Source organism: Monodelphis domestica, chromosome 2, assembly GCF_027887165.1.
Source record: "Monodelphis domestica isolate mMonDom1 chromosome 2, mMonDom1.pri, whole genome shotgun sequence".
NCBI lineage: Eukaryota > Metazoa > Chordata > Mammalia > Didelphimorphia > Didelphidae > Monodelphis > Monodelphis domestica.
Window position 1 is genome coordinate 160685063 of NC_077228.1, and position 27595 is coordinate 160712657.

General features: G+C 36.6%; 1 protein-coding gene and 1 long non-coding RNA gene across 2 annotated transcripts in view; one reads left to right on the forward strand and one right to left on the reverse strand.

Moving 5' to 3' along the window:
• The window catches only part of NUP133 (nucleoporin 133), an 85781-nt gene extending 58510 nt beyond the window's left edge, over positions 1-27271 (reverse strand). The window contains exons 1-11 of the mRNA XM_001369235.4: positions 26987-27271; positions 22008-22126; positions 18716-18819; positions 16543-16647; positions 16108-16245; positions 15300-15470; positions 14125-14280; positions 12192-12262; positions 6651-6798; positions 4014-4161; positions 2478-2635 (exon numbers count right to left, since the gene is read on the reverse strand). Of these exons, the coding sequence (XP_001369272.1) occupies positions 2478-2635; positions 4014-4161; positions 6651-6798; positions 12192-12262; positions 14125-14280; positions 15300-15470; positions 16108-16245; positions 16543-16647; positions 18716-18819; positions 22008-22126; positions 26987-27162 (1494 nt within the window). The 5' untranslated portion in view covers positions 27163-27271. The remainder of the gene's footprint in view (positions 1-2477; positions 2636-4013; positions 4162-6650; positions 6799-12191; positions 12263-14124; positions 14281-15299; positions 15471-16107; positions 16246-16542; positions 16648-18715; positions 18820-22007; positions 22127-26986) is intronic.
• On the forward strand, positions 1417-12674 carry LOC103094844 (uncharacterized). The gene is made up of 3 exons (XR_001627965.2): positions 1417-2317; positions 9536-9672; positions 11879-12674. It is a non-coding gene; the product is annotated as an uncharacterized LOC103094844 (long non-coding RNA).
• Positions 27272-27595: the final 324 nt, after the last annotated feature.

The window sequence follows — 27595 nt, forward strand, 5'->3', positions numbered from 1 at the left end:
AATAATTCTCATTTATACATGAGGAATTATACCAGCTAACACATACAAAGATAAAAAAAAGCAATTGCTACGCTCAAAGTGCTTGAATCTAGCAGTGGGGATAATATGATAAAAGAAACCTGGGAAAAAGTAGAGATGAGAAAAAGAATTTTAGAAAAATCTGAGAAACTTTTAGCTTAGGGATATTAGGGAACATACCCTAAAGCTCAGCCTGGAGGAAAGTAAAAAATTCTAACAGGTAGAAAGAAAGAGAGAGGGCAATCTAAAGAAGCACCACGGCACAGCAGGAAAAAAAAATGCAAGATCCCAACTGATATTTATTTTAAGAAAGCAAGTATCCAGAAAAGGGCAATCAGGATGGTAAGGGTTAGGATAACCATGAAAGTAACTGAAAGAATTGAGAATGTTTTGCCAGGAGAAGAAAAGATTTAGAAAGAATATGAAAGCTACCCAAATATCCAAAAGGCTATATATAGTGAAAAGGGGGGATTATTCTAATACTCCATACCTCAAGAGGTTGGAAAGTAAGAATAATGAGTGAAGTTGCTGACAAATTTAGATTTGAGGTAAGGAAAAGAATTCATAACATTTAGGAATAAACAAAAGTGAAATCTGCTGCCTTTGGACACAGTTGCCACTCTCATCATGAAAGGTCTACAAGAAAAGATGGAATGACTACTTCTTGGGTATATTATAGATTAGATTTCTGTTTAAGGTTAGGTTTGAATAATGGCTTCTGAGGTCCCTTCTGAAATAGGTGAGTTATTTGACCCTTAAAGATGGTAGATGGTCAAGTGATATTCTCTGGTAGTATCAAGCTGTAGACCCAGATGGTAGGCCTCAGGTCTGATCCAGTGACAAAACACAAGCTGATTGCTAACTTTTCCAAACAAAAAGGGTTTAGGGTGTTTTAACACAGGGAAAGGAAGGAGGGCCAAAGGTGGTTTCCCTAATCTATAATTCTCTAGATCTCCTCCCCCAAGCTGCGAGATCCTTGCGAATCTGCCTTCTGGTCTTCAAGCTGCCTATCTCTACTCTGTCTTTGAACCCCAAAAATCTTATCTCGCTTTCCTATCTATCAGCCCCCCAAAATAGTATTAGTAGACAGAAGATTGTTCAAGTAGCTCAGATAGGGTGAAGGTGAATGGCAAAGTCCCCACAGAGTCTAGCCAAGAGGCTACATGTAGGCTTCAGATGACAACAGACAGATCTTTCTGGCTCAGGTTCTTCTCAATTCTTCTCAATAAATCAGATAGTAAAAAGGGAATAGTAACTCAGGAACACAATCAGCAGGAACAGCTATAACTCCAGTAGATATATCTCTATTCAGAGACCAAATAGATAATGGGAGAACTCTCAGGTACAGGGCAAATGGCTTCCAACCAAAAGTCCATTATTCACCTGTGAATTTTAAAAGTCTCCATCTTGGTATAGCACCCAAAAATTGTGCACACCCACACTACACGGGCATGTGCTAGTCAATGACAAATCAGAAATAACTAACTGTCCACCTGGGCTGTCCTAAGCCAAGCTAGAACCAACCATTGGCACTTGTGAGACACAGGAAGTGAGGTAGGGAACAGCCTCTGGAATTCGCTCACTTCCTGTGGAGAGAGCTAGACGCCAGTTGGTGTTAGGAGCTTGGACAGGGAGGATGCCCGCAGACAGCTTTCCTTCAGATCACTCACGTGAGTTAAGGACTGATTCTTTCCACCTTGGCCCTTTGGGCCTAAAACTCCCTCTGCCTTGGTCAGAGGTTGAGTAGCCCCTTTCCCTTTTCTCTTCTCTCCTTCTCTCCCTCTCCTTTCCCTACTCCCAGTGTGATTAAACCTCCATAAACTCCATTCTGACTTGAGTGTTTCATTTTAGGAATTTCATAAGTAAATTCCTTGGCGGCCATTGTTCAATATTACATTAATTTTAAAAAGGTGAAATTTCCACCATTACACACCTTGGCAGGAAGTGAAGTCTCCAAGCTCCCTGAGAGATAGGCACCAAAGTTTCCCTCCAGGGCTTTGTTTTTATATTTTCCTGACATTCTTTGGAACTTAATCACCTAGTGTTCCTGACATTCTTTGGAACTTAATCACTTAGTGTTCCATGCATGAGTTCCCCTGGATTGAAACCAAAGCCTCTGCTTTTTGCACACCTTTTCTCTTGCTTTTTCTCATTCCCACACTTCAAATTCAGAGTTAATGTGATTCTCATGTCACCTGTAACTTGTACAAGCCAATGATATGAACAGAATCCTGCATTAGGAAGATTTTGAAAGCTATGTGAAGATTATACTGGGAAAGACTGGCAACAGGGAGACCAGGTAGGAGGCTATAACAATAATCAATGAATATAATATTAGTATATATAATGCTAATAATCATTAGAAGCACAAAAAATGGTGAACTAATCCAAACTAAGCTCATTATTTTTAGTTTTTTGGTAAAATACTGACACAATTAACTTGAGGGACTATGTAATACCTCATTATTTGGCCCACTAACTGAAGATGCCAGGGAATCTTCAAGATCTTCTGGTAATACTGACACATTTTCCCTTGAAACAATTGCTACTAGTCCACTGTTTCTGGAGAAAAAAACTGGAACACTAGCACAGGAACCAGCTCCTAAAATACTATCTCCTAAAGAAAGGAAGGACATACAATATAGATTATGAGACAGAAAATAAATATTTTACACAACATGATTTTATAGTATAGAAATTTATCTTAATCTTTACCTGCCAATCATATTCTAATCAATCACATGTGATATTAAGAATTAAACATAAATACAAGGTGTTGAAAAATTTCTGAAGAAAGTTGTATTTCAAAACTTTTAAAATAAATTCTAGTTTACTCTTTAGTATTACTCTTCAGTATTTCTCCAAACCAATACTCAAAAATTTGGGGGCAATTTAGTGGGAAAAGGAGATGGAACTGAGCATTAGCAGAGATGCTAGAGTACTGGAGTACACTTAGAAACCCCTATAAATGGGGAGGCTGATGATAGTTTATCTCTTGAGTTTGAGAGTTGTTAAGCACTGTGTGCTAAGCCAATTGGGTAGCTGTACCAACTCAACATCAATTTCATGAGTCCCTGGAAGCAAAGGGCTATCATACTGCCCAGGAAAAGTGCAATTCCAAAACAGACCCTGTCAAAGCTTCTAGTATAATCAGTCATGGGATTAAGTCCATGAATAACCACTGTATTCAGCCTAGGCAACAGAAGTCCTAGTCTTTAAAAAAAAAAAAAAGAAAGAAATTGCAGAATTGAGTTAAAATCTGGATTCTCAACAACTATGAGTGGTGAGACCAGGAGTAGTCACTTCTATGAATTTAGTTTGCTCACCTATAATATGAAGCTAATAAATAACACTGGTATTACTTAGTTCTTAGTTTTGTTATAAAGCTAAAAGCACTACAGAAATATTACTGCTTTTCAAAGCAGAAGAGGCAGTTACGTGCAACACAAAAGAACCTGCAGGAAAATCTTGAATACAGGTGCCCTGGCCCTAATTCTGGCTCTTCCATCAATTAGTCTTGCTGTATATATACAAACTGCTAAAATTCTTGGGATTTTGATTTACCTCTTTGAGAAATTAGGAGTTTGAATTAAATCACTTCTAACATTCCTTCCCAGGATGTTATCATCATGCTATCACAGTAAAAAACAAAACAAAACAATGGTATGTAGAATTATATAGAATTATAGACTCTAATTTCTAATTTTCTCCATCTTGTCAAAAGCAATTTAACAATATTTATAGTGTCTATCATGATTTGATCACCTCTTTTATCAGTTTCTTTCCTATCTGCTTCTCTCCTGTAGAGAAAATTATTATGTATTTCTCTCTTTAATAACATGAAAAATTTACAACTTTATGAATAGTAGAGATAAGTGTCTTGTAAGACTTTGAGGACATTTTATATGGAGAGGCATTAGACTAGGGAAAAAAGTAAAAGAATGGTCAAGCTGATAGAAACATATAAGCTATGTTTCCTAGAATTACTACTTTACCATGGGCACTGAAGATAATTTTCTCCTGAGGTAAAGAACATCTTCCAGTTCCTGTGGAACAGGCAAAGACAGAATTTTCACCATAGAGGTAGGCAGCCTGGTTCGAATAATTGGGGACCAATAATCGGCATGTCATCAGTTCTTCGGACTGAATAATTTATTTAAAATTTCAAAAAAGCAAAGAAAAATAAAATTACCTTTTTTTGAAAAACTATTTCACATTATATGCAAATCTATAAAAAAAAATTAAACTTAAACAACTCTAAAGGTCACAAAATAAACAAGCCCAACAACTTCAAAGTTCAATTTATCTATAAGTGTATAAGGAAAACAAATCATTTATTATAACCAGAAAATCTAAAACCTAATTGCACTTAATAAACAATAGTTGCAAAATGTCAAATAAATATTAAAATTGTCACATGTAATCTAGAAAAAATAAAAATTAATAATAAAAGCTGACAATCATAAAGTACCTAAATGTATATAATGCTTTAAAAACATTATCTCATTTCAAGATAACAAAAACCCTCTAAGGTAGGTTGGTTGCTATTATTGCCCCAAATGGGAAAACTGAGACCAAGGCCACAGAGGTATTAAGTGTCTGAGGAAGAATTCAAACTATAGTCTTCCTGATTCCAATTACACTTCATTATACACTAAGCCAGCTAGCTGCCTAATTCTTAGACAAGAACTATAGGCATCATCTACAGAGAAGGAAATTGAAACACAAAGGACATAAATGTAAGGAGCCAAATTTAAATGCAGATCTTTTTGATTCCAAGCCCACCACTAAAAATCTTCTAGAAAAGTGAGAATTTGTTTAAAAATAAAATAATTTAAAATATTTAATATAATTAAAACATATTAATTTAAAATTATTAATTTATTGACTGAATTTAGAATTGACGTAGCATAAGATATTTTTATTCTTATTTCCTTGACCAAAAACAGGAACCCCCCCACCCCAAACTAAGCAATTTGTTCAAGTTCATATAACAAGTCAGTGAAGAAATCAGAAACAAAAACCAGTTAAGATGATCAAATTCTCAGATGAGATATTGTCATTGATGGGCAATATTTTCCTTTGTAGTATTACATAAAGGTATTAAAATATTGGTTATATTAAATCAATTCTATAATAAGATTTTGAAGAAGTCATATGAAATATATTTAATATTTATTTAAAAACTAAATGAAAACAGTATAATATATAATTTAATTTATATTCATAGATTTTAACTTTAAAGGTTCTAACTTCTGAAACTTTCTTAAAGTCTGGTTCTTCTCCTACGTGTCTGATGTCTTCTTGGACTCCTTTCTCATGATCCCTATTCTGGCTACTACAGTAGAATATACCACACAGCCTCTTCTCTTGTCACTACACTCTCTCTTTTACTAATTTCATCAGCTTACATAGGTTGAATTGTCTTTTTGACAGAAATGTCAAATCTACTTATTTTCTTAGCTCTCTCACCTGAGCTCCAGATTTGCCTTACCAAGTGACTACTGGATATCTCTACTTAAATAATCAATAAACCTCTCAAACATAATATGTTCAAAATACAACTCATCTTGCCCCCAAACCAGAAGTTCTTCATCTTTTTTGTGTCAGAGAACCCTCTGGCAGTCTGTTATTAAAAAGCACTTCTCAAAATAATGTGTTTTAAGTATATGAAAAGCACATAGAAAATAAGTTCACAAACCCCAGGTTTAGAACCCTTGTCCTAAATGCATCCTTCTTTCTAACCTCTCTATTTCTATGAAGGGCATAACCATCCTTCCAATCACCCAAGTTCTTAACCTCAATCATCATTGTCTCTTCACTCTCTCATCTCCCATACTGAATCAGTCATTAAATCTTGTCAACTCTATCCATATCTCTCACATTCTTCTTCCTTTTTTCTCTCACAGTCACCACCCAAGCTCATGTCCTTAATTCATCTCTCTGCTTTCATTCTTTCTTCTCAGCTCCTTCCACTGAAAAGCTCCTATTGCTCTGTTACATTCAAATCAAATATAAACTTCTCTATTTGGCATTTAAAGCTCTCTCCAATCTGGCCCCTTTCAACCTTCCTAGTCTTCTCACATTGCTTCCCTCCACACTCCATGATCCAACCATACTGGCCTACTTTTTCCTCCCTGACCACAACAATCTCCCATTTGTATTTGCTGCATCTTATATCCAAAATGCTTGGTTCTCATACATCTGACCCCTCTATCCTAAGCTTACTTTGAGATTCAGCTTAAATTTCATCTTCTTCAAAAAGTTTCCTCATCCTGCCGGCTTCAACCACTTTCCCCTCTCAAATGATTTTCCATCTATTCTGCATAAAGTTTGTACAAACCTACTAATTTACTTGTTATCTTCCTGAATATGATGTAAAATCCTAGATAGTAAGGGCTATTTTTGACCCTTTTCTTTTGCATCCACAATGTTTAACACAGTGTGATAACTGCCTGTTGAATGATTAGATCACCTCAGAAATCCCAACAAACTCCAAGACTGTGCTATAGAAAAACAACGATTTAAGGCAACGAGATTCAATATTTTTAAACCACCATCACCCGAAACAAAATCAATGTAATTATGCAATTCCATAGATGATTTAGATAAAATTCCATATAATTCCTTACCTGAAAAGGTGGATTATACTGAGTAACTTCTACAGTAACTTCCCCAGAGAGTTGGTAGCCATTATCCTCTACTGTTATTAAAGTATAATACGTGAGACATGGATTATCTCCTGGGTGCCAGGCTGATGCCAAAATCACAAGTCCATCACTATTCAATTAAAGAGAAAGAGACTCTCAACAGATCATCTAATCAGTCCTATAAATTCACTTATTATAACCTAAGGAAAATAGAAATGTTGATTATTTGTATGAGTTTGTGAAATCTCTGTTAGGTGTTCACAACTCTTACCTCAGAGATCCAGGATATATGTACTTTTAACCAATTATACAAACTTAAGCCACTGATTCTCCAAGTCTAACACTGCCTCAACTAGCAAAAGAAAAAAAATTTTTTTTCTTTCCCTCCTACTGCTAACATCCAGTGGAATCCTTAATACTTCTATTCAGTGTAAAAAAATGAAAACAAAAAGGTATCTTCCTGCTGTTAACACACAAACAAAAAGAATTATTACATTTCACATGACTGGTTACTGATATTTGAAATTAGTTAGAAAATTGATTAGTTTTTATGAAAATCAATTCTAGTTCAAATTGACTTCAAATGCCAAGGGTGAGTGAACAATTTTAACAATTGCAAGCATTTGTTCAAAATGCTTTACATCAGAAAAACACACATACAAAGTTGCCAAAGTTAAAAAAAAACTATATATCCTCAATATTCAGATATAATAATGAAAGTATGTATGAATTCATATATCACATAAATTTCACTCACTGACATATGGGTACATATTTTACATATTCCACTAGTGTTGAAAAAAATAAAAGAATAACCTACTGGTTATAGATGACCACTTTGTCAAATGGTTTACATAAAGGTTTAGAAAGGATCTAAGAAATTACAGACATCCAAATAGAATTTGTAAAACTCATTATAAAATGCAAGTCCCCTGAAAATTTAAATAAAAATAACCCAGACATTAAGACAAAGTGTCACAGCCATCAAAACGATATGGTACTGGCTAAGAGACAAAAAGGAGGATCAGTGGAATAGACTTGGGATAAGTGACCTCAGCAAGACAGTCTATGATAAGACCAAAGATCCCAGTTTTGGGGACCAAAATTGGATAAAAATTGCTGGGAAAACTGGTAGACAGTAGGGAGAGATTAGGTTTGGATCAATATCTCACACCCTACATCAAGATAAACTCAGAATGGATGAATGACTTGAATATAAAGAAGGAAACTTTAAGTAAATTAGGTGAACACAGAATAGTACACGTCAGATCTTTGGGAAAGGAAAGATTTTAAGACCAAGCAAGAGATAGAAAAAAAATCACAAAATGTAAAATAAATAATTTTGATTACATAAAATTAAAAAATTTTTGTACAAACAAAACCAATGCAACCAAAATTAGAAGGGAAGCAACAAATTGGGAAACAATCTTCATAACAAAAACCTCTGACAAAGGTCTAATTACTCAAATTTAAAAAGAGCTAAATCAATTGTACAAAAAAATCAAGCCATTCTCCAATTGATGAATGGGCAAGGGACACGAATAGGCAATTTTTAGTTAAAGAAATCAAAACTATTAATAAGCACATGAAAAAGTGTTCTAAATCTCTTATAATCAGAGAGATGCAAATCAAAACAACTCTGAGGTATTACCTCACAACTAGCAGATTGGCTAACATGACAGGAATAATAGGAATTAATGAATGCTGGCAGGGATATGGCAAAGTTGGGACATTAATGCATTGCTAGTGGAGTTGTGAATTGATCCAACCATTCTGGAGGGCAATTTAGAACTATGCCCAAAGGGGGCTAAAAGATCATCTATCCTTTGATCCAGCCATAGCACTGCTGGGTTTATACCCTAAAGAGATAATAAGGAAAAAGACCTGTACTAGAATATTCATAGCTGCGCTCTTAGTGGTGGCAAAAAATTGGAAAATGAGGGGATGCCCTTCAATTGGGGAATGGCTGAACAACTTGTAATATATGTTGGTGATGGAATACTATTGTGCTCAAAAGAATAATGAACTGGAGGAATTCCCTATGAACTGGAACGACCTACAGGAATTGATGCAATGAGAGGAGCAAAACCAGGAAAACATTGTACACAGAGACTGATACACTGTGGTACAATCGAATATAATGGACTTCTCCATCAGTGGCAATGCAGTGAGCCTGAACAACTCAGAGGGATTTATAAGAAAGAATGCTGTCCATATTCAGAGGAAAAACTGTGGAAGCAGAAACACCAAAGAAAAACAACTGCTTGATTACATGAGTCGATGAGGATGTGATCAGGGATGTAGACTCTAAATGATCATAGTAGTACAAACATCAACAACATGGAAATAGGTTCTGATCAAGGACACATGTAAAACCCAGTGGAACTGCGTGTCAGCTACAGGAAAGGGTAGGGGGAGGAGAGGGAAGGAACATGATTCTTGTAACCAGGAAAAAATGTTATAAATTGACTAAATAAAATTTTCAAAAAAATTTAATAACAAAGACAAAGTGTCTTCTGCAAAGAGAAATTATGAACAACCCATGTTGGAGTATAGGCCACAAATCAGGACACTGTGTAATTGGAAATCTAGTTACCCTAAAAACTACATTTCCGGGGAGCCCACTGACTTACTGTCATTATATATTTCCTGTAGACAGGGGATATTAGGCAGTGGGGTGGCTGGTCCCTGCCTCTTTACTTCCTGTCAGCAACTGTGGTGGTAAGCAGGGATTTTTGAACAGGCTGATTAGCCATGGGCACGTGGTCTTTTTATTTTGTTACCTTTTTATTCCTTTATTTCTAATGATCATTAATAAGTCTTTTTAATATATTTTAGTTATTGCACATTAATTTTAATTTTTTCAGCATGAAGAAGAACAAAGATGTGGCTGATCTGGGCATGCTCCTTAAAATGGAGGTTCTAGGAAGAACTAACCAATCAGAGGAAGAGGCCATAGGGGCTGAGGGTACTTCCAGTCTAAGACTTCTAGAGCTTCCTTCTGGTTTGTCATTTTGTCCTAATTTGGCAAAGTATTCTCATCACAGAGAAATGTGATGAAAGGGCATAAATGATCTTCCTGATTTGATCCTCCCAATCAGAGGGCAGTCAGGCAGAAGGGCAATAGCTAAACAAATGGAGTTGTGATTTGCCCAGGGTCACACAGCTAGTTAGTGTCTAAGGGTAGATTTTAACCCAGGACGCCTGCTGCTCTAACTATTGTGATCCCTGGCTGCCCCTCCTGCTTGAATTTATATTTTTCCATGCTCGGCTCAGTGACTGGCATATAAGTGCCTAATAAATGGTGGCTGAGTTGAATTAACACCCAAAAAAAGATATAAAAAGAGATCAGAACTGAGAAAATTTAATTAGAAAAATTCAAAAGCAGATACAGAACTGATCTGTGTATTACAATATATTCACTTATCTTCATAATCATCAGAAAATATATGTCTAACATCTTCTATAAGAAGGAACTAACTCATTTTAGAACGTTTTCTATCAGAGCAGCTAGGTAGCACAGTGGATAGAGTGCCAGGCTAGGGTTCAAATCTGGCCTCAGACACTTCCTAGAGGTATGATCCTGGGTAAATTTAGCTCTGATCACCTAGCCCTTATCACTCTTCTGTCTTAAAACTGACACTAAAACAGAAGGTAAGGATATTTTTCTCAAGTTTTCTATCAAAAATAGCCAAACTAAATACAAATTTGGAAGTAAAAGTGTTTAACTTAGTTTATCTAGAAAATTCACTGAGGCAATCTTTAATGACATCTGACAATTGAAGTATTTCTATGGAAAAAATTAAGGATACTGTGAATATCATATTAGAATACTATGGTATCCTTCCTAGCTATGTGACCCTGGGCAAGTGACTTAATCCCCATTGCTCAGCCCTTACCACTCTTCTGCCTTGGAATCAATACATAGTATTGATTCTAAGATGGAAGGTAAGGGTTTAAAAAAATTACCATGGTATCAATCCCATAATAAAATAACATAAACAATGATCTAAAATAGGATGATAATTTGATATTGAAAGTGAAAAGAATAATAAAAATAAAATAGGATGGTAATTCCTTTATTTCTATGAATGTTTCTGTTTTGTACCTTCCACAAGGAAGAAATGTTATAGGTGGGAAAGCAAGATATCCTTAATAAAATAGCACTGAATTTGAAATGAGTGAAATGCTTGTCAAAAGTATCTGGCCACTGTGTGACCCTGAACAAGTCACCTACCTCCATTGCTCAGCTCTTACTGCTCTTCTGTCTTAGAACCAATACACCATATTGATTCTAAGATGGAAGGCAAGGGTTAAAAAAAAAATTTCTGGTCATACTAGTAAACAAAATCAGTGAGGTTTTTAAAATCATACATTGAGGGGGCAGCTGGGTAGTTCAGTGGATTGAGAGCCAGGCCCAGAGATGGGAGGTCCTGGGTTCAAATCTGGACTCAAACACTTCCTAGCTGTGTGACCCTGGGTAAGTCACAACCCCCATTGCCTAGCCCTTAAAACTCTTCTGTCTTGGAACCAATACACAGTGTTGATTCCAAGATGGAAGGCAAGGGTTTTATTTATTTAAAAAAAAAAAGAAGAAGCATACACTGAGACTGAAAAACTAGTATATATTTTAATTATAATTCATATACATCTTGAATAATTCAAGTTTTTCTAAACTATATAAAATAAGGCATTTTCCTTTTATGAAAAATTTTTATTCTAAAAAACTGATGTGTAAGTCAGCTATTTGAAACTAAAAAAAACATTTCTCATAGAGACAATGTTATAAATAGCAGTTACCATCACAGAACCATAGACCAAGAACATTGGAAAGGATGTTAAAGATTTGTTTCTTGGTTTACAGAAGAAGCCTAGGGAGGGGTAAAAAATTTGAAGTTTACCCAGGAAACAAATAAGTGTCAAGATTTGAACCTAGGTTCTCTGATCCAAAATCCCAAGATATCTTCCCTCTAATATGCCATTATCAGAAAGCTAACCTCAGGTTGGCCTATAATGAAGACAGTTTGGCTGAGTATTTGAACAGTGTTGTTCAATCATTTCCAGTCATATATAGCTCTTTATGACCCCATTTGGGGTTTTCCTGGCAAAATGTTGGAATGGTTTGACATGGATTGCTTTTATGTGGGATGTTGTTTTGACTTCTACCTTGGAATATAATTTTACTTTCCCCTTTCCTCTTCCATGCTAAGAGACAGAAGCAGAAGCAACACTGCTGAGACTGCCTAAAACATAGGAAAATATGAAAAGGAGAACGTCTCCAAACATCTCCAGTAAGAGAGGACAGCAGCACTGTCAAGTTGTGTGGTATGATCAGGATGTTTTTTACAAAGCTTAACATTCTCAAGTCAAAGATTAACATTTCACAAAATGTGAAATTAAAAATTCCATTCATAAAATATGGAACATGTGGAAAGGCAAAGATGAAGAATGCTCATCATTTTTTGACAGGGCCAACAATCTTTACAAATTATCATCCCTTCTTCCTTGTGAAAAATTACTTACCAGTTCTGCTTCAATCCCAAATAGGCAACATTGACACCTCCCTTGATATCTTCATAATTACTTTCTGACCCCTATAGTGAGACATGAATTACAATACTAAATAAACATAACTAATTTTTTTTAATGAACACGTTAATGAGAATTCCTAGAACTTTGAAAGCTGAACATTATTCTTTCATCTTGCAATGGCACCCTATATGTACTACTGTAGAGAAGTATTACATAGTGAAGTGCTATATAAAAGTGCTACATTCTCTTTAAATATAAAAAGAATCAAAATTAATTCTGTTTTGAGAATTTCCAGATGCTCTTATTTTATTTTTTTTTTAAATCCTTACCTTCTGCCTTGGAACCAATACAGGTTCCAAGGCAGAAGAGTAGTAAGGGCTAAGCCAGTGATGGGCAACTTTTTGACCTTGGTGTATCAAAATTCACCAAAAAACTCAGCATAACTCAGGTGGTATGTCATTTCAAGAAAAAAAACAAAACATAATTTTGCAATATTTATATATGTATATCAATTATCTATATTTAAAATATATGAATAAATATTTAAATAAAAAGCATATAAATATGTTTTTAAATAACAAAAATGTATAATTGTAATATATAACTTTATTTAACAAACCAAAAACTAATTATCTAACTTACCTGCTTAGTGACTTCTTTGCTCATCTGTCAGTTGGTTTCTTTTGTTGGTTTTGATATTATTTAACTTGTGTGGGGTGCCATGAAGTAAGATAAGTGAGGGGGAGGGGGAATTTTTTAACTAACCTACCTATTAGTGACTTTTTTGTTGCTGAATTTCATTGGTTAAATCTTCATTTGAAGGTTGGTATTTTGTACACTTCAAGACCAAGCAAGCGCTACTAACTTCATCTGTCAATCTATTTCTTTTGTTGGTTTTGATATTATTTAACACTGACGTGGGGGGGGGGGGGGGGCAGCTGGGTGGCTCAGTGGATTGAGCATCAGGCCTAGAGATGGGATGTCCTAGGTTCAAATCTAGCCTCAGACACTTCCCAGCTGTGTGACCCTGGGCAAGTCACTTAACCCCCATTGCCTAGCCCTTACCACTCTTCTGCCTTGCAGTATTGACTCCAAGACAGAAGGTAAGGGTTTAAAAAAAAAAAACACTGAGAATAAGATCTCACAAAAGTACGTAGAGGGAAAAATTGTGAGTAAAGACATTGCTATATTTTTCAGGGTGCTAAAAGTTTCTGGTAATTTGGTTCCAGGCACTCCTCTTTTGCACATGGGCTGGAGCCCTGCCCAGACTTCCAGTCTGCCCTGATCCTCCCCTTCCCAGTCACCTGGCTGGGGAAGGGGGAGGGGAGGGGATGCCAGGAGAGCACCAACTGCTGCCCAGCAGCCTGCCTGTCTGTGTTCCCTCCTTCCCCAGGACTGTTCCTCCTCCCTGCCCCCACGGGATCCCCATGCCACCCCACCCCCAGCACTGTGTAGCAGCCCTCTCCTCCCCTGCTTCCGGGGCATGGCCATGGGCATGGTTGTGGCTGGCTCCTGGGTCCTGAGACTCGCTGAGCCTGCATGCAGCCACGTCATCGAAAATGGTTATGCGTGTCAATGCTGACACACGTGTCACAGGTTAGCCATCACGGGGCTAGGCAATGGGGGTTAAGTGATTTGCCTAGGGTCACACAAATGGGAAATGTCTGAGGCCAAATTTGAACTTATGACCTCCTGTCTCTAGGCCTGGCTCTCAATGATACTCTTTTAAAATAACTGGGGCTAACCTCCTCTTTCAAAAAATGAGGGACCAGAGAAATGGGTTTGGGGGTTTGCAAAAGTGACTACAATGTAAAACAAAAGGTTATCAAATTTTAAAAAATGTTTTAAAGAGAAATAAAAGCAATGCAAAGTATCATAAAATGAAAGTTGAAGGAAATCCAGTGGAGAGCATTTTCCCCCTTACCCAAATTGCATCTGTGATGTTTTCCTTAAGGGCTTTATTTATGTCCCAATTTTGGCATTGTCTTTCTGAAGTACTATCTATTTCCCATTTGCTTAGTGTTGAACTTGTAAGGGTGTAATAAGTTGACTTCTCTTTGTCCCAGAAGACGCTGGAAAGCTGTACAGGTGAGGAAAAGTCATTCACAAGTCAGTTATAAAAAGTACTATTTTTATCACAAACTCCCAAAATATTTTGTTTTTTGATTAACTTATTTATAATTTCAGCACAATTATTTATAAGGTAAGATCTTATAAAACTATAACATTCAGAACTATATAGATTTACTTTGTTAATATGAAATGTAGCTTCTAACAAGGAATTTAAGTATTATGGTTAAAGCAGATGAACTCTGTACTTGGAGCAATAAATGAAATGTAAAATAACTATTACAATCTGTTAGAGGTAATAGCCAAATTTAAATATATTTTTATTTAAAAAATTTATTTTACTTTTAAAAATATTGCAAAGTAAGTACATGGCAGTGATGGAGAACCTTTCAGAGACTGTGCCAAGCCCCAACCCCGCCTTACCCCACACAGGGGAGGAAGCTCTCCCATTGGGCTATTGGGTGGAGGAGTGGATGAAGTAAAGAATGCCCTCAGTGAGTATAAGGGGGAGGGGAGTAGCCCAAGCTCTCTGCTCCCCTCAGCTCTGCCACCTGTGAGCCACCCACTTTACCTCATGTGCACTCCCATTGGACTGCTGGGCAGAGGGGCAGGGGATGTGAAAAAATGTCATCAGGGATGCTGGAGAGGGGGAGGGGAACGGCTCCACCCGAGTCCCTCTGCCTTTCTAGTAACAAACTCAGTGGAGTGACATGGGGGAAGAAAGGAGTGGGGCTGGCATGCAGACCCATAGAGTGCTCTATGTGTCATCAATTCACCATCACTAGTATATGGTTTTAAAGTTATATAAAATACTGATAGTTAACACCATCTGATGATTTTAGGGGCCTGTATAGATGAGTTCTTAATAAATATTATTTGATGAAAATTCAGTTGCACTTTTTGAGTGATTCTAGAAGACTATACTATTGAAGAGAAAAATATCATCAGAACATTACAGTTAAGTGGAAAGCTAATCAGGTTCACATTAATCCTTTTAAAAGTCCTTTTACCTTTGTTTTTCAAACTTACTGTGAGGTCATTGCTAGGAGACAAAATTCCTAAAAGAGAAGAAACTCTTCGACCAATTCCTGAAAGCATGCCTTGACCCTGTGGAAGGATTCGTTGATGGATCTTGCCCAAATTCTCAGGTATCAATCGAATTAGCTGGGCCCTTGAAGAGGCCAAAATAAAGCTACCACCCTAAGAAAAAAACAACACTGCAATCAAAATAGCTTTTTGCATGGAAACTTTTGAAGAAAATGAATAGTAATAAAAAAAAATGCTCCCTACAAGCAAAATTATATGCATCCTAAAACTAAGTGTTACAAATTAAAGTATTGTTTTTAAGGTAATTTACATAGCAGCCTAAAAATTTGGCAGAAAAAACATTTTCTGCATAAAAATCCCCAGTCTCTCAAAAAGCCATGTACTTTTTTACTAGGACTATTCAATTACAAATATAATAAATCATTTATTAAATTTAATGATACTATTGATAATGAATTTAATCATTAGGAAAAGCTGTTCTTCAGAATTTATGTTGTGACCTCTAGTCATCTGATAAAAATAACCTGTTTTCCTAAAATGCTATTTAAAACAATCCTGGCTTATCATATTATTCTGATGTATCAGAATCCCATTAGAGCATTATTCCCCATACTGAAATATAAAAATACAGGCTTGAATTGAAGCCTTTCTCCAGACTATCTCACTTCTCTTTCTTCTTGTTCTCTGACCAATCTGATGTGAAGGGTGGTCCTATTGTTCAACCATCTAACTTCTACTTCGCAGATGTCCCACATATAAGTTCTATGACACAAAAGAAAATATACACTACCTGTATAGCTGTTAGAAAACTCCAAAGCTTATCTGTACTTCCAAAGTCAACAGAAGTCTCTATATAGCTGTCTTCATGGGCAAGGCTAGGCCAGTAGCGAACAGATCCTTCTCTGGTAGCAACCATTACAGCCACAGACTTGAAATTAGATTATATTAAAACATACTTAGCAAACTAATATGTAAGAAAACTGCTGATGTGATGATTTCATAATGCTGGGAAAGATGTTAGCTTATAATCTGAATACTGAAAAAGTTAAATAAAAGCTGGGTAACTATTTTTGCTTTTGATTCAAACTTGTGATTTTTCATGTGATTTTGGAGGGAACCTCAGGTGTAGAAACTCCTTCTTCAATTATAACTAAGTCTTAAAGGGTTGTCAGGAACACTGTGTTATTAAAGTTTAATTAATTTATTAGATATTTAAGTCATTTACCTGAACAGAATGGACTTTATAAGTTGCAGGCAGGGAGAGGGCTACCAAATCAGCATTCCACTGGAAATCACTGGGTGGTAGCTGAAGTTCCTTGCAAACTGATAACTGTAAGAAGTATCAAAACATAAGATTCCTCTAATCAAATCCAAATGCACATGAGATTTCTCTCCTTTTTCTTCTGTTCTGAACTCTTATCCACTGGTCAAAATTGCTATAGTACTTTTATGCCAAGTGAGTCAAGAAAAACAGTCAAGAATGCTTCATTCCAAAGCCAGTAGTGCCCCTTCAGTCATCTACAGGGGTAACTCCTGGAAAAATGTGGCCTAGCACCATCCTGTGCAAGGACAACAGCCCTCACTTCCTCAGAAATCAGAACTATTGAAGACCCAGAAAAAGAAAGTTTTCCTCAGTCTTTAGCTTTATCAAATGATTCCATATTAGAAAACTTCTAGGATTTCATCGATGGAAATGGCACCAAGGAAGAAGTTTTATTATCTGCTTTGCCACTGCATCCTTTTAAGAACCATCCATTAGTCTTTCCATCAGGCTTGCAGCTGCAATTATCCCATCAGACCATGGACTGCTATTTATATATCTCTAATGGTGCTTTGTACACAGTACTTAATAAATGCTTCTTTATTCATTTTTTGTGGTTTAAATTACAAAATAGCTTTTGTTTTTAAAAATCAAACATTCATCTTCCTATTGTTTTTGTAAAATAAAGAAGTTCAAAGAAGTGACTAGAAAAATATATTAGCTATTATAAAAGTTGCTTGGCTACTGTAATTTAACTGGTATTTTCTCAGTTTGTTTATCTGCATGTAAAATCAACTCATAAATTAATACTTTTGGTTATCTCTTTCCTATCTCTCAGCTAGGCACCAAGGATCCTTCCCAACTTGTTTAATGGGACCCTTTGCCCAATGATATTATTTCAATGACAGTAAGAAATCATCTAACTTTGAAAGCAGTGAGCAGAAGAAATGAGGCCTCATGGGCTAACTTAGGATGGAGGCTACAATAGCCAAAAAGTGAGAAGCTGAGGATTACTTTTACACTTAAGACATATTTATGTTCCCTCTCCTATTAGAATGGCTTTAAGTTACCTTTAACATTTTATCAAGCATTGTACAGTATACATAAGAGAAAAATAGCTCTAATGCCTTGGGGGAAAGAGGTATGTCAGGTTCTTTCTAGTTCTTATATGAGAGTTCTTTAAAAAATTGGCTGAAAAACCATATAATCAATCTGGCCCTCTTAAAACCAATTTGCTATTATCAGTCTATCATGCTCCATTTCCTACAAACTAATTCTGATAACAATAGTACCAGACTTTGGCTTTGGTCACTGACACCCTGCCCCCTCTCCTGTCTTTTGTTTCTCACTTACACTCAGCATTCCTGACCAGTATATAGGAATACTTTCCACTTTATTCTTCTAGACATGTCCACTTTTCTGTGTTGCTTTGGCTAATTTTCCCCAACTTGTAATATATTCATCAAAAATTTCTATTTATTCAATTTAATTAAGCCAATTAACAAACCATGACTCAAGAAGATATCTGGAGGGGCAGCTAGGTGGCTCAGTGGATTAAGAGCCAAGCCTAGAACCGGCAGGTTCTAGCTTCAGATCTGGCCTCAGACACTTCCTAGCTGAGTGACCCTGGGCAAGTCACTTAACTCCCATTGCCTAGCCCTTACTACTCTTCTCCCTTAGAACCAATCTGCAGTATGATTCTAAGATGGAAGGTAAAGGTTTAAAAAAAAGTCTGGAAACTCTAAAAAGGGAAAAGGGAGAAATGACTTGGTATTTCCCAACACATTTTTATGTATACACTGTATCATAGTTACTTTATAAAAATGGCATTATATATGTACATATAGTCATAAAAATATAAAGAATAATTTGGTTTGTTTTCCAGTAAAAGAATTGTTTTTAAACCCTTACTTTCTGTCTTGGTTTTAATTCTAAGACAAAAGAGCGGAAAAGGCTAAGCAACTGGGGTTAAGCAACTTGCCCAGGGTCACATAGCTAGAAAGTATCAGAGGTCAAATTTGAATCCAGGTCCTCTAGGCCTGGTATTCTATCCACTATGCTACCTAGCTGCTGTCCTAGTCAAAAATTTTTTTAAAAAATTATTTAATCACTTGTCTCTTCTTGACAAAAGCCTTACCTTAGAAACTGGTGACTGTCCAATCCTCCAAATAACAAGTCTTTCTTTAAAAACCAGCCATGCCCATCCACTTTCATCTATATGGACAGACAACTGATCATCAGCTAAAAGAAAATGAAAAATTATATGGTAAGCTTTAAAGTAGGACTTCAAAATACCAGAGAAGCTTTGCAAAACTGCAAAATTTATATTATCAAAGCCACGCTAGACTATAAATGGACTTAATATAATCCAAAGGTAACTTAATCTAATATGAAACTAATTTAAAAAGGAAAATATCCTTGGATAACTCAATAAATTAATAATTATCCTATAGAATTTATCATAACATCTATCATCTATGTCCCCTTCTCTCTTCTGACACTGTCATCATCACCCTGATGCAGGGCCTTCTTCACTTCATGCTTAGACCACTGAAACAGCCTTCTGATTAGTCTCTCTTAAGTCTCTCCCCACTCTAGTCCATCTTCCAATCAGCTATCAAATTAATTTTCAAATATAAAATCCTGTTGTCTTTTAAAGCTCTTCATAACTTAGTCCCTACCTTTTCAGTTTGGCATCCATCTACCCCTCTATCTACCCTGGCATCTCTGTACACTCAGTGTTTAAGCACAAAGCCTGGCACTAGCAGCTACTTAATAAATGCTTATTGACTGTTTCTTGCACATACCATTCCATTTCCCAATTCCAGTAATTTCACTGGCAGGTAGCCCATGCCCAAAATTCTCTCCCTTTTCATTTGTCTCCTGGCTTCCCTAATTTCTTTCAAATTTCAGTTAAAATTTACCTTCTGCAAAATGCCTCCCACAATCCCCCCTAACTTTAGTGACTTCACCAAGATTATTTCCAGTTTATCCTGTATATATCTTATTTGTACATAGGTGTTTGCATGTTGTCTGCCCCATTAGCCTGGGAGATCCTTGAGGGCAAAGACTGGCTTTTAAACTCTTTTCTTTGTATCTCTAATACTTAGCACAGCCTATTTAAATGATCTATTTATGTATAATGCTCGATGAAATCTCAATGTTTAAATATTATTGCTGAATTCCTTTACAAAAATGCTAAGAAACTCCAAGATCACTGAGATAGCAAATGGGAATTAAAGTAAAAATATTTAATTACCTAGGAAAGCCTAGCTAATCAAGTAAAGTTAGCAAAGATTTATTAAGTACCTATTATGTGCCAGGTGCTATGCTAAATGCTGGGATTTAAAGGAAAGCAAAAAAACATCCCTTGTCCTCAAAGAGTTTACAATCTAATAGAGGGAGCAACATGCAAACTATATATACAATATATAGGAATAATCTTATAGTGTGAATCTTGAAATTTCTCAGACTTGTGAATCTTAAAAATTCTCAGACTCTACCTTAGAACATTTTTGGTTAAGGCTGCTATCCACTTATTATAACAATGAAGGTACTTAGTCAGGAATGTAGGTGGGAACTCTAACATTACTCCACCCATACTTGGGCATACTTTAGGGGAAGATAAAGTTGTGAACTCCTGATTGAACAATGGAACAAAGTACTCAACCCATACTTAAAGTGAAGCAAGAACTCTTAAGCTAGGTCTATTTTTAGATCTAATACAAAGGGATGCTAAGTACCTATGAAGATCAAATTAATCAGGCAACTTGCAAAGGACAAGATTAGTCTACTCAGGTGTGAATTACTCAAAAGTTTTAGTCTACTCAGGTGTGAATTAAGAATGGTCAGTCCTTTGGAAAATGTCTACTGTGATTGGTAGATGTGAAAACTTAGGGTAGGTGACATAGGAGAAAATTCTCTTAATTCAGCTTTGGAGCTGAATTGGAGGCTGGTCTCTGTGGCTGAAATGAGTGCAGCTTTGGTAGCTGTGTTGGAGCTCCGACTAGTTGGAGTAGCTGGGTCTCTCTGAACACTAGAATCTTGCTTGGGACAAATCTTGTGGTGAGTGGATTAAAGACTGACTGGTCTCTTTTAAAGCTCAGGCCTAGGCCAATGGCCTAGGCCCCTTTCCCATTATTTCCTCTTACTCTCTCTCTCCCTTTCCTTAATTCCTTATTTGTATTAATTAAAATCTCCATAAAAACCCAGCTGACTTGGGTATTTCATATTTGGGAATTTCCCCATGGCAACCACTTTATTTTTTAATATAAAATCAAGACACTAAAAATTATCTTTACAGTTTTGGCAATTCAAAGTCTTGAAACCATATTTTCGCGGTCACAGTTTAAGGCAACCACTCTTTTAACTGTAACAATAGAGAAAGCATTCAGATTAAGTAGGCCTGGAAAACACATTTTCTAGAAAGCAGAACTTTAGCTGTGACTTGAGAAAAAAAAACAAAGAAATTAGAAGTAAAGATGAGGAAGAAGAGAGTTCCAAGCATAAGGACCACCAGTAAAAATGCCTAGAACTGAGAGAGAGTGCATAGTGTGCAAGGAGGCAGATGTAACAATAAAGAGTATAGGAGAAAGTGAAAAGTTATTATGTAGAGATGAATTCTTAAATGGGTCATTTGGCTAACCTTAAACCTTGTGTTTCTTCACATTCTGTCTACAGTCATAACATAATAAAGAAAAGAGAAATGGAATATTTTCCTGTTCTGTTAGAATATCTTTCTTTAGAATTTCTATGATAGAACTCTCATTGTGAAGGCAGAATCCTCTTTGAATAAACATGTCAAAGATCAACGGACAAACTTGTATGAACAGATTCTCCCCTTCACTATGAGCCATCCAAAGGTTATAGAAATAAGACTTTGGATAAGACTTATTTAATATGTGCTCTCCTTGGTTTTTACTGGAAGAATTAATATCCTTTTCAAAATCCTATTGGTGTCTATTTTCAATGGTTGACACTTCTATGTTTTTATAAGTTTTGAGATTGGTTGAGATTTTGGATGAATAAAGGTTAAAGCTGTAAAAGTTAATTTGGTTATTCTGGAATCAACCCTAGTGGTCATTTTGTTACTGAAGTTACTAGTTACATTCCTCAATGGTCTTGAACACAATGTGAAAAGCAGAGTCAAACACATGTAGAAACAAATCATAAATTCTGGTTTTTTTTATTTTTGGTCTAGGCTTTCAGTTAAAATTTCTAAAAAACTCTAAATGAACATCCTAATGCAAATATCAACATCATTGAAATAGGTTCTGATCAAGGACACATGTAATACCCAATGAAATTGCACATCAGCTGCGGGAAGGGTGGGTGGAGGGGAGGGAGGGAAATAAAGTGGGTATTGTAACAAAAAAATAAAATTAAAATTAAAATTTCTAAAAAAAATTAAAATGACCAATATCACCTACCTTCAGCCAGTGCTAGAGCTTCCATAACTTTAACAGGAAGAGAAGATCCAAAAGTTTTCACATCATAGTTGATAGTCTCACTGACAGACTGGTGTTGTACCATTCTTGTGGGCGTTCCACTAAATGAAACACAACTTGTAACTTTTTGGTAAGTTAATTCCCTCCATTAACTTAATTTTGATATAATTTTAGTTCAAAGACAATCTAGTTATCAGAGGACAGGGCAAAGGAAAGTGAGGTATTGTAGGAAAAGCACCATTCTGGTAGTAAGAAGCTTAGGTTCTAGTACCAGTTCTGCAATAACTAGCTATCTGAACTTGGGCAAATAATTTATCTTTCTAAGCCTTAATAAAATATGAATGAATTAATGAGCCCTTCTAGCTATAAAATTACATGAGTTTATATGTTCCTTTATGGTACTCTACAAGAAAAGTAATGAATTGATTACCATCTAATATTTTTGTTCTCACATCATTCTTTGGAGCAAATATGGTAAAGTGGAACTATTTCCTTCTCTCTTTTTTTAATCATTCAAAATGCACAAATTTTCCATTTAAACAAACATTTACAAAGCACTTATTCCATATACGGCACTCTACAAGTCAAGAAAAACAAAAAAATAAAGTCACTGACCTCAAGAACTTTACTTTCTGTGGGAAATCTTATTCTGAGGATTATGTTAAAAGGTTCAAATATTTTCCCATATACATGTATATACTATTCTCTCACTAAAGCACGAAAAGGTTATAATATGGTTTTAAGCAGTTAGGTGGGCCAGGATAAAATGCTAAATTTAGAGCTAGGGAGACATGAATTCAAATCAAGCTTCAGATATTTGCTAGCTAGCTAACCTGGAGCAAATCATTTAAGTTCAACTCTGTTTCATCCTCTATAAAACAGGATAATAACAGGATCTACTCTTCACAGGGATGTAATAAGGATCAAATGAGGTAAGTAAAGCTCTTTGAGCTATATAAATAAATGTCTGTTGTTATTATGGGGCATTACAATATTTGAAAGATTGTTAATTCAACTATAGGCAAACTAAGGAATAAATAAAATAAAACTTAAAGAAGACATGGTTCTAGTCCACTACAAATTCTCATTAAAGCAACAAGTCGCATTACAAAAATATTTTGTAGAGCATTTTCCCCAAACTTTAATGAAGTCACTTATTAAATTTTTTTTTCCATAGAAACAATAAAATGAACTTTTCCCATAGAAACTATAAAAATACCAATCTATAGTTCAAGGCCTTCCTACTTCTATAAGGAAAATCACTAGAGCAAATTCTACTCAGAGAAAATGTCCAAGAAAAAGACAGATATTCTTCCCCATGTTTTGGTTATGAAAGACATATAAATTGTTTTTCATGATGTATAACCCAGATCAAATTGCCTTCCAGCAGTGGGAGGGGGAAACAAGGGCAGGAGATAGTTCAATGAGATAAGTTCAGTCATAGAACTTATGAAAACTTGTGTAGAAATTTATTACATGTAATTGCTTAAAAAAATTTTAAATTAAAGTATGAAAGATACAAAAGTAAGCTCCCCCAAATATCTAACTCTAACCACTCCTTTACTTCTCATAGTTTATATTTTTTCTTAAGCACCTTAAATTTCTCAAAATTTCTTAAGTACAAAGCACTGTAATGGTCATTAGGGAAAAATATAAAGTTTAAATAAGTCCCATCTATCATGTAACTTGATGTCTAAGTGGTCATGCCCTACAGGCTCAAGGAGGAAGTAAAGTGATCAAAGTCCTGAAAAGAGGCAAGTGGCAGAGTCTAGATGTGAACTTAATAACCCTTTTTTCCCCTGTCAAAGTTGCCTTTCTGGAGGAATAAGCCAGAAGTACAATGAATTACAACACAATATATGGGCATCAAAAAGTTGCAAAACAAAGGGCAAGTGAGCTCTGAGGCAGAAAGAGGATTATATATGTTACCTGATTGGTAGTAATTAAATGAGTAAGTGAAGTTGTGGAGGGAAAATGCCATCCATTCTCCACCATTTAGATGACAAATTGATATTCCTAAAACACAAAACCTGATTATGTTACTAACCTCCCCTAACCCCCCTATTTCAAACATTTTCAGTGCCTCTTTATTATCTCTAGGATAAAATACCAACTCAGTCTGAAGCCCCTTATCCTTCAGCTCCAATTACTGTCTTCTGGCAAAATCTATATTCCAATCAAACTGGCCCATTTCCCATACATGACCTTCTACTCATTGCTCTTGCACAGGTGGTTCTCCATGTCTGGAGTGGATTCCTATACCTCCACCTCACAGAAATTCTAGCTTCCTTCAAAGTACAAACCAGGTTCTACTGTCTACCTTAAGTCCCAAGTTATCAGTATAGGATCACTCTTGAAATTACTTTGTATTAGCATAATCTGGATACATATGACCTCTAAACTCTGCAGGGGCAAAGACGCTTGTTTTACCTCTGTATCCTAAATGCCATCACAGTGCTTTGCTCTGAGCACTTGAATTTCACACACAAGGAATAGTATGAACAAAGGCAAAGAGACAAAGTTTATTTAGAAGTAGGATTGATACACAAAATAGTTCACTTTGTGGGGGAAAGGCTGTGGAAGATAAGATTGAAAAAGCAAGATAGTGGAAGATTATAGAGAGCCCTAAAGTGCTGGCAAAAGAGTCTGAATTAGGTGAGCAATAATAATTCATAATTTACATGATATTTTAAAGTTTGAAAAATGCCTTCTTCACAACATCCGTGTAAGGCAGGCAGGATTTGGTTGGTTTTGTTTGTGGTGTTGTTTTTCTGTCCTTTGATTTGTACCTATGCTTTCACTGGGAATTCCCAATGAAAAAGCTCCCTTTGCCAATTCAAATATACAGTAACTCTCACAACTTAAAGGGTTTCTGTGGCACCGTGAGGTAATGATTTGCCCATTGTATGTTGTCAGAGGTTGCAATGATTGCAACCCAGGCTGCAATGATTCTAAGGCTCTAAACTTTTGATCAAGCACAATTCCCATAAAGCTTCTGCCCCCACCTTTAAAAAAAAAAACAAAAAACCCTTATCTTCTATTTCAGGATTAATTCTGTATATTGGTTCCAAGGCAGAAGAGCAGTAAGGGCTAGGCAATGGGGGTTAAGTGATTTGTTCAGGATCACATAGCTAGGAAGTGTCTAAGGCCATATTTGAACCCAGGACATCCCATTTCCCAGCCTGACCCTCAATCCACTGAGCCACCTAGCTGTTTCCAAAGCTTCTTTCTAAAGAAGAATTTAGATCCAGGTTTCTGGACTAGATCCAAAGCTTTATCCACTACTTTATGCTGCCTCTAAATAGAGTTCCTAATGATTTTTCATCAAAGGAATGACAGCAAAAGAATGAACAGATCTATGCACAAGAAAGGATATTCTGTCAGTTGCATGAATAACTACTACTCATATTTATATTCAGAACTGCTTTATAGAAGGATGGCTGGAAGGACAACAGATTAGAGGTAGAAAGGACTTATTAAGAGGTAAATATAATAGTTGAGGCAGATGATAAAGAGATAAAAAGTGGTAAGCAGTGAGACTACAGAGGGATAGATAATACAAGTTGCAGAGGCAGAATCAATAGAACTGAGAAACTGAATTGTGATAAACAGAGAAGTTAAAAATAAGCTCAAGGAATCAAACAAGGGAAATAATGTACCATAGACAATTAACAGTAAAAGCAGGTTAGAAGAAAAGAGCTAGGTTTTAGAAATGCTGAGTTTCAGATGCTAGTGCAATATCAAAGTTGAGATTGCTACAGAGAGGTGGACACACATGGCTAGAGTTAAGAAGAGGTCCAGCTGTCAAAGTAATATTTCTAAAAGACAAATCTGACCATGCCACAACTCCCCATCTTTAATAATTTTTAATTTCTTGCCTGTAGGATAAAATGCAAAACTATGCTTTATATTTTGTTAAACTTCTCACTGGATTCTAAATACTTTGCAAACTGGATTCCAAATTCATCATTCAATTAAAACTGCCTTCTCCAGTTACCAAAGATCTTTTAAATGCCAAATCTAATGACCTTTTCTCAATCCTCATTCTTTTCAACTTTTCTGTAGCGTTTGTAATATGTCAATCACCAGGATGCTCTCTCTTTTCCCGGTTTGGTTTTCAGGATACTGCTTGCTCTCTTTGGGTTATCGTCTGTCTTGGTCTTGTTGACTAGAGGTTTTGTTTTACTAACCTCTGATTTCCCTCAAGACTCTGTCCTGGGCCCTCTTCATTCTTCCCTCCATACTACAGAAATCTCAATTACTAAGGGTTCAATTAGTATCTTTATGATATGATTCCTAGAACAATTTAACCACCTCTCTAGTCTCCCACTAGTGGTAATCATGCATCAGCTGCCTTTTGGACATTTCAAAGTGGATGTTCCAAAGGCATTGCAACTCAACATGTCCAAAACAGAACTAATTTTCTCCCTCAATCTTCTTTCTCCACAACTTTTCTGGAGTCAAAAGCACCCAACATCATCTCTGAATCACTGAGAATTGCAACGTCGATGTCACTCACTCTGGGGAAAAAAAAAAAGTCATACTTGCTCAGTGGACTCAACTGGGTTTTTGGTGAGGAGAGCGCTTTGTAAACCTTAAAAAAAATTTTATCAATGTGGCTCATTATGATTGACTGCTCAACAAGCATTTTCTCCTGATTCGTGCGAAAAAGCCATTAGGTGTGGGGGAGGGGGTTATATGGGATGGGAAATTTATTTCTCTCGGTACTTTCCGTTGCACGATTCAATTCAATGCAATAAGCATTCCTCCGGCAAGGCCAGAACAGGCCGAGGGCGGGACCGTCAAGGTGGTCACTCTGTCCCTGCAGCCCCAACGCTCCGAGCTCGCACACAACGCGGGATGGTAAACAGCGCAGCTCCAAAGGATGCCAGCGAGAAGATCCACGCGAAAGACGATGTAGCGAAAGGAAGGAATAGGCTGGGGGAGGGGGTGTAACTTACCGCGCGCTCAAGGAGCTCCGGCGGCTAACCGGGGAGAACAGCCCTGGAGAGCTCAAGGCTGGCCCCAGGGTCAAGCCCTTTCTACCTCCCGGGCGGGGAGTGGAACCTGACGTGACTCCGCCCAATGGGCCCCTACGGACCGGGGTCCGCGGGGAAGCGGAGACGGAGGGGAACATGACGTGAACCGACGGGCAGGTACCGATCCAAAACACCGGAGACCAGGGGAACGCGGGCCGACTGAAAACGAGGCGCGCTGAGATGACGTCACAGCGCCTGCAGAGTCTGCGTATGATGGGAGTGAAATTGGAACTGTAACAGGAAATCCCGCCGCCTCCATCCCGGAAACTGGTCTGTCCCTCCTGTGTCTAAGAACTCGGTGATGAGACCGAGACCCTTAAGTGACTCCCTCGGTCCCATTAAGGGTCTGGAGGCTTCTCGTGTTTAGGTCAAGGATGTAAGCAAGTGAAGTTCAAGAGAGGCATCTCCAGGCGCCAATGTACGGAAAAACAAGGACTATGCAAAAATATTACTTGGTCACCTAAGTAGCGAGGTGGGACAGTTTGTTGAGTTTTGAATTTGAAACTAGGAAGCCCTGAGTTCAGATTCTAC